At 49.8% G+C, this 8,097-nt stretch overlaps 1 protein-coding gene across 1 annotated transcript; it reads left to right on the forward strand.

The window, feature by feature from the left end:
- The first annotated feature begins 251 nt into the window (after nt 1-251).
- Nucleotides 252-7,284, forward strand: LOC147414408 (tektin-3-like). The gene is made up of 7 exons (XM_086473516.1): nt 252-830; nt 1,378-1,461; nt 3,015-3,085; nt 3,299-3,442; nt 4,687-4,909; nt 5,823-5,977; nt 7,068-7,284. Exons 1-7 carry the CDS (start codon nt 252-254, stop codon nt 7,282-7,284), a joined length of 1,473 nt encoding a protein of 490 aa, XP_086329642.1.
- The last annotated feature ends 813 nt before the right edge of the window (nt 7,285-8,097 follow it).

The following is an 8,097-nucleotide window of genomic DNA, read 5'->3' on the forward strand; positions in this document are numbered from 1 at the left end:
CTGATGAGAGATACTGACAACAAAGTAAAATCCTTATATATAAAAATGCTTGGGATGCTGTCAGAAGGGATTTGCTTTCAAGAGTTTTAGGCCTGTCCAGGCGATGTGTGGGTGCTGTGTGCATCGCTCTTCGTATTTTAAGTTGCGTGTGTCGCTGTAAGAAGTAGCGCAAGTGCAGGAGCTTACTGAGTGAGGTTGTCTTCTTCTGTCTCCTTTGTGCAGGACACATACCTGAATAGCGGCGTTCAAGAATGGAGCTGGTTGGATCTCCCTTAACTGCAACATATGCCCATCCAAGATCAACACCTACCAAGTTTCTGCCTGCCATCAGCACCATGGCTTCAAGCTATAAGAACCGTTTTCCTTACTACCCCTTGCCTCAGAGCTTCAGCCTCCCCCGGATGCCCAGAGCCTACTACAAAGCAGCTGCCATCAACCCAACTTTGGCTCCCTTTTCCAAAAGCTCCCAGGGGTTACCCCCAAGCAAGATGCTTCCTTTTGTTTCCAACAGAACAACCCTCTTCAGCCGGTACACCTCTGACGACTGGTACATGTCCAATCTGACCAACTACAAAGAGTCGGAGACTACCCGGCGCAATGCCGAGTGTCTGAGAGTCGATACCTCCCGTCTGATTCACGATAAATATCAGCAGACAAAGAAGACCCAAGTAGAAAGCACCAAAAACCTGGGAGATCGTGTCCAAGAGATAGAATTTTGGAAGTCAGAGCTCTGCCATGAGCTGGATGAGATGATCGGGGAAACGAACGCACTCACAGACTTGAAGAAAAGACTGGAGAGAGCCTTGGCTGAGACAGAGGCCCCTCTCCAGGTAAGCACCCTGTCCGGTGGGCTGCAAGCTGTAGCCTACTGCTGAAACATCTGCAGCCATTCAGACGCCCAATTAAGTTTCATTGCAGCTCCGTAACGTCTAGAAAGTTTTTATTAAGAGACCATTAGTTAAGTTAGTAATAAACAAATGCCTTGCCATCTGCTGCCTCCCCTATCAGTACGTACTGAGCACACCAGAACAGTATTTGCTTAACCAAATATTTTTATAAGTGGTACATCCAAAATCCTGGTTTGGGAGACAAAAGCCCATGCCCTCCTACGAGGCTCTGGCGAGGTCAGCCTCAAGCCTGACACAGGTCCCTGCCTTCAGCTGTGGCTGCGCCAGGGACACGTGTGCTCCCCCACGTTGATTTAATGCTGATGTTGCAGCTCGGCTGCTCGTTGTCAGCTAAACCAGCTGCCCTGGGCACTTTTTTTCCCGTGCTGTCGTCTCTGTGCCCACCTACAATTTCATTTCTTACATTACTTGACATGGGGACCATCCCTGTAGGGATTTGCAACCAGCAGTGATGGCATGTCCCCAACAGGTCACTCAGGAGTGCTTGCTTCACCGGGAGAAGAGGATGGGCATTGACCTGGTCCATGATGATGTGGAGAAACAGCTCTTTGTGGTAAGTTTGTCAACACAGATCATGTGTTATTTTTACCTAAACTACTCTGAACAGGTTTTGCAGCCCTGTTCCCTCTCTGGCTCCTTAGTGCCTGTGAGGTGCTAAACTCTTCAAACCCCCAAAACCTGCAGGGCCAGGGGACGACGTTCCCCCACGCAGCAGCGTGCCCACACGGTGTGGGTAAGACTTGCCCTGCCAGAGGCAGGAATAGCTGAAAACCAGCTGTGTGTTTGTGTAGCCTATCAGGGTCCTCTGTCCCTCTTCAAGGAGCTTGTGGGACTCTCCTGCCTTTCAGAGCCCTGCCGGCACAGGATCTATAAGTATCTGTCACATACATGTGATATATCTCTATATATCTGTGTCACATACATATATATTACGCACACATGCACACACACAGATATGGAGAAGGCAGTGTCTGCCCGACAGCTTGTCTGGTTTTCCCAACTATGTTACTTGGTCTAATAAAAGATATTACATCTACCCCCAGCTTTGCTTTGCTCAGAGCAGCGTGGCCGCAGTAAGACTGTGTGTGCTTAGGCAATGCATTTTATAGCAGTCCTAAAACCGCGCACTCCTGCCTGCCTTTATATAGGCTGCTTTAAATTATGAATAAAAAGCAAACACGATGAGAGCTGGCACAGAAGATGGGATCCTATCGCAGGGTACAACAAAATACAATCACTGCAAAGGCATCGCGAAACTGGGAAGGAAACTGCAGCCCCTGGGACTGTGAAGCCACTGCTCTGTTAGAAGATTTTTTCTTATGAGTCAGGCCCTAAAAAAATTGAAAGATTAGTTTAAGGGTCATGAGATTTTAAGAAAATAATTGGAGCTGGTTATCTCCATAATGGCATTTTGGATTTTAAGTGTTTCGGACATATTTAGGCCATGCTTTTCAGCTGGCTCCTGCAGACAGGAGGGCTTAAAAATTATGGTTTTGGAGCACTAATCACCTGCCTCCAGTAGCTGGGGCTTCACAAACGCGATAGATTTGTGCTGAAGTCAAGTGAGCTGAGAGCAGCACATGCCTTCCTCCGGTGGAGCTGGATGTTTCTTAGAAATGGCTTAGAAAGTTACACCAAACTCAAGTCCGTCTCCTCTTGTCCCAGATGGATGGGATTTCTCCTGGGGAAGAAAACATTTGGGGAGCAAAAAGGGCAGATGCTGATTGGGGATGGGGATGTGTAGCGCTGCTGGTCCAGAGAACCTCTATGCCTGTTCATATCAGGTCAGGATCTGTCCCTGTCTCCTATAGTGGAACTAATCATCACTTGACATTGATGTCAAGATGAGAAAACACTTGGCAACCCACCCTGAAAGTGAAGTGGGAGGCCATGGCTGTGGCCACAGCACCCTCCCATCCCCTCCTGGTCGCTGCGCCCAGGCTCAGCTGCACAAGTGAGCGCTCTGGGGTTGGGGGGCACTTTCTCCACTCCCTGCCAGTTTGCTTTGTCCTTGCTGTGTGCACGGTTGGAGAGGCCTGAGGGGATGAGTGTGACCAGGACAACTGAGCATGGATACTGATGGGGTCATGTTTTGCCTTTGCCCAGGAAGCCGACGTCATCAGATCCTGCCAGGAGAGGATGCAGCAGTACCTGGATAAGGCGAAAGCCCAGCTCGCGTAAGGAGGAGCTCCTTCTCTCATGCTGCATTTGCAGCTGCGATGTGAAACCCCGGCAGACCCCCACCTCTGCCCACACCCTACAGCCGTAAAACCTGGGCAGGCTCCATGGGAAGCGGGCAGTGGCGCCCACAGGAGCACGTAGCTGCCCAGGTGGGAGGAAACCATTCCACCCATACATCCCCACCCATGGCTCTTGTTTGTGTGTTGAAGGTCCAACAGGGCAGCCCAGCATGAGCTGGAGAGGGACCTGGCCAACAAGCAGACAGCCTACCGCATCGACGACAAGTGCCACCACCTGAGGAACACCTCCGATGGCATCAGCTACTTCCGAGGGGTGGAGCGGGTTGACGCCACGTGAGTGCACGCTGGGCAGCACGAGAGCACCGAGCTGTCCCTGGGATGCGCGGTGCCTCGCCCTGGCAGGGAACGGGTTGTCCCCAGCCCACTGTAAAGGCATGTGTCTCTGCATGGCACATCCATCCTGCCTGGAAACACCCATCTTGGAGGGGCCGTTTCTCCCTGCTCACCATAAAGGGAGAACAACCCTCTGCTTTCAGCTGGATGCTGAACACGCAGTGGGTGAAAGTGAGTCCCACCTAATTACACATTATATCAGGGTTCAGAGATCAGCCTGAAAATGAACTCAGCCCAACACCTCTGCACAGCTCATTAAGTTTATGCGTATTTTCAAAGATGTGTCAGTGCTTGCATGAGCGCTCTTGGTTGACGTGACGTCTGCGGGGTTCACCCCTGCATGGAGAGGGCCTGGCAGGGAGCCGAAATGACACAGAAGATAAAGAAATAGAGAGCATGGTCCTGGGATACGGTTCAGCTGCTTTTGGGTGCCAGGAATTCAGCTTCGGCTCTGCAGTAGATGAATGGTGACCTAAACCAGCACTCGCAGAGATATGCGCTAAGTGGCAAAGGGCTGAGGGAATATATCTGCTGCTCACAAGGACGCGTGCAGTTTATGGAGGGGCATAGATTGATTCAATCTTTCTAATATTTGAATAATTATTCACAGCTCAGACATATTGCAAATGAATTGCAAAGGATTGATGCTAAAATTCAGAGGGGGGCAAAATGTGCCGAGAACCAGCATGTTTTAAATGGGGCTTATGTGGTATTTAAGTCTTTTGTTGACCTTGTTCTGGCCTACTGCACAGGCGTGAACTTCATCGTGAATGCACAGACAGGGAAATGAATATTATCTAATGCTTGTTCAGTTTAGTATGAAACTGAGATAAGTTATGAGCAAAATTAATTGACTGCAATCTGCGCGTCGACGTGAAGCTGGGAATCACTTGGCACTTAGATGGCTCGAACGTGTAAATATGAGGTCTGACTAAAATCTTCATTTTTCTGGGGGAATCTTTGCTTTGTCTGGGCTTTCATAAGTACCACAGTTGTCTTCATGAACATGTCATCATTTCATAAGCATATCGAACAAATGGTGTCCAGGTGTTTTACCTTCATGTGGTCAAATTAAGAGCGTAGCTTTAACCTGCATTTAATCCACACTGCTCCCATGGCATGCCTGGCCATGGCCAGCTTCAGCAGCATGGGCTTACTGGAGGCCTCTCCTTCCTCCTCCCCAGGATCTCGGTGCCAGAGTCGTGGGCCAAGTTCTCGGACGACAACATTCTCCTCTCCCAGAGCGAACGGGCGGCCTCCGCCAAGCTGCGGGACAACCTCGAGAACCTGCTGGTGGTGACGGCCAACGAGATGTGGCGCCAGTTCAACAGGGTGAACGTCGCCTTTGCCAACCGCATCGCTGAGACAGCTGACGCCAAGAGCAAGATTCAGACCCACCTGGCCAAGGTAGCCTGAACCCCTCCCTTTCGGTGTGACACCGTCACTTCCCAGTGACACCACTCTCCACACAGACCTGGCCCAAGAAGAGGAACGGTTGCTACAAGGAGCTGGTTATAGTATCATTATCTGTTTGAAATTCCAAGTACTGGGGACATTCTCCTTGGAGCAGGACAAGTTGGCACTGTAACTTCCTCTCAAGGGATCCTTTATTTCCCTAGTGCCCAGCAGCAAAGGGATTTCAAGCAGAAGGTGGAAATGCTGTTTGCATCTCCTGGTAGTTACTTCAGAAGTGCTGGCTGCCCTGCAGAAAGTCTTTGCTGGGCCTCTACTGGGGTGCCTGCCGGGGGGTTTGCAGGCTCCCTTCTCCTCCAAGGACATGCTTTCAGGCTCAGTGCTCCAGGTTTGCTGCATGGTCAGCCGTGTGTTTCCCGCATGGCTCTGCCAAGCAGGGGAAGTGGAGATCAGTGATGGGCACCTGGCTCGGACTGCTGGGTCTCATGGAAAGCTTCCTGAAAAGAGCTTGACACGGTATCGATTAACTGAGCAGAGACTGGGCTTGCAGCTCTGCAGGCTGATGTCACGTCTTTAATTGAGGATCCATTAGAAACTTTCCCTCTATGAGTTGCTATTGATGGATGATCAATTCCTGCAAGCAGTAATTTTGGGTAGCTGGTAATTCAATAGATCCATCACTGCTCCAAAATCTCCTCCGATGTGACAGCAACAGCAAAGAGAGGCTTTTCCTTGAAAAGAAATCTGCTGGATCTGTGCCTTGGCATGTGTCAGAGCGACAGGGGTCTGAGCCCAGGGTCTGCTTATTCAACTTGTTTTTTTCTGCAGATGGACAGGAGAAAAGGGAAATGATGTGGTCACTTGAGAATATATCATTTAATTTATGAATGCGGTTTTTTCATGCCAGACACTGCAGGAAATCTTCCAGATCGAGATGAACATAGAAGCCATCCGAAAAGCCATTAGGGACAATGGGCTAGTGTTAAAAGTGGCTCAGACCCGGCTGGATGAGCGCACGCGGAGACCCAATGTGGAGCTGTGCCGGGACACTGCCCAGCTCCGGTAAGGCAGGACCCAGGGCTGGGAGGGTCCTTGAGGAGTGACTGGTCGTAGCGCTCAGGAGCATCACTGGATGACAAAATTAATCTTTTTTTTTTTTTTTTCCCCAAAGAGTCATTCCATAAGTGCACTGGTATAATCAAGAGCAATGATTAGGTATCCCGGCCTCGGGGTGGTAGAAGAGCTCTGCACCCACGAAGGAGGCTGTACGCCATGGCCGGGTACAGCCTGATACCACCCCGTGAAGGGATGGATTTTTCCCACTTGGGTAAACCTCACCTACTCTCCTGCCTGCTTCCCAGCTGTTGGATGGCTTAGTTTTGCAGTATAAGCCCTTTAATCTCTGACAGGCTTGTGTTGAGAGCACTTAGCTGCTTCCTTTTGGGTCACTGCAAGAAAGGATGCACCATGTGGAGAAGCAGTAAGGGCTGTCCTCACCTCCCCTGAGGACACTGGAAATCCTTTCAAGGACATAGTGAGCCCTTTGGGACTGCACCCCAAGGGGCCGTGGAGGAGCAGGCTGCCCTGAGTGCCCAACAGCACCCCATGTGAGGGGTGAGGCACCCCAAACCTCACCCCTCCTCCTAGGAGCCCTCTGGGAATGACTCCACGTGAAGCTTTTTAGAAGCCATATAAACCCAGCCCTTGCATGCCATTGGGTTTTTCCATCCTCCACTTGTTTCACATTCACTTTTAGCCTCTCCCAGCTCCCCCATTTTGCTGTGTGTGCATCCGTGGGTGTGGGGAGGAACGCTGCACAGGGAGATCCGGGTGGGTGAACCAACAAACCCGCAAAACCAAACAGGAACAGGAAACCACAGCTGCTCATCCCTCTTCTCGGTGGCACAAGCTGCTCCAGGAGATGAGGCTGCACATCGCCGAAGCCTTAGAGCAAACTTAACCATGCCTGCCCACGGAGGTCTGGAGGAGCTCTGCCCTCGCCTTTCCCGTGCATCTGCCAGAAATGAGGGGTTGAGTTACTCCGAGCACACTGAAGGGGGAAATCCTGTCCCCAAGGGGCCCATCACCAACGCCGTGCTAGAAACCACCCCCGTGACGGGACTGTTAATGGGCATTTCTTGCTGTTTTCCAGCCTCGTCAATGAGGTCCATGAAATCAATGAGACGATCCAGAGCCTTCAGCAGCGGCTGAGAGACGCCGAGAACATACTGCAAATGCTGGTGCATGCCAAGTCGATCTTGGAGCATGACCTGGCCACCAAAGCCAACTCGCTGTTCATTGACCAGGAGAAGTGCATGGGGATGCGCAAGACCTTTCCCAACACTGCACGGCTGCTGGGTTGCTTTTAGGCTGGGCTCAGCTGAACCCACGCTATCTGTTGCAGGAGTATTCCCAGTTTTGCTAGGACGCATTCCCAGTTTTGCTAAGATGCTTTGAAAATACATGATTAGACTTTCACTTCCTCATGAAAGCCCTGAGTAGAAATTAAACGATCACTTTGTGTGTTACATGGTCTACCAGGATTTTTTATTCCTTTGGTTTTTCACTTTCCGTTGCTTTTCCACAGTGTGCCAGAAAGTAGCTGAAAATATCCTGTATGTGACTGAGAGTAAATCCACCCACAGCGATTCATTCCTACCCTTTCAGTCTGTGATTTTAGGAGAAAAACTCTCATGTCCTCCTCGCTTTGAGCCTGTCTGATGCGGAAAAAGCACAAGGGGAAGTAAAGCTAGTTGTCAGAGTAATTAGCTGTTGACATCTTTAATGTATTTTTAATGGTTCAGGAGAAGAAAAACAAACTATCCAGTAAAGCATTACAGTATGTTCTGTTCCTAAACAGAAAAACTTGCATTTTAAGCTGATGTCTAGTGATCATTTTCTTGCTTTTGAAAAATTTTAAATGTCATCTAAAATGTCAGTGCTGGGGTCTTAAAACAAAGAAGTGCTTTTGGCTAGCTAATTGAAGAAAATGCTGCGGTTTTAATCTTGGTGAGTATGGATTGGTTCCTAATTTAACCTCTTGCAAGTAGTCTGTTGGTGGAAGCACCAAAGCACTTTGAAGATAAAGGAACAAATCAGTCCTTAAGTCAGCCACCTCGACTGCCATAGTACCTGCTCTCTGGCTGTAAATTTTACCAAGTGTTTGAATTTTCAGAGGATAA

Source organism: Leptosomus discolor, chromosome 15, assembly GCF_034619465.1.
Source record: "Leptosomus discolor isolate bLepDis1 chromosome 15, bLepDis1.hap2, whole genome shotgun sequence".
In the NCBI taxonomy this organism is placed as follows: domain Eukaryota; kingdom Metazoa; phylum Chordata; class Aves; order Leptosomiformes; family Leptosomidae; genus Leptosomus; species Leptosomus discolor.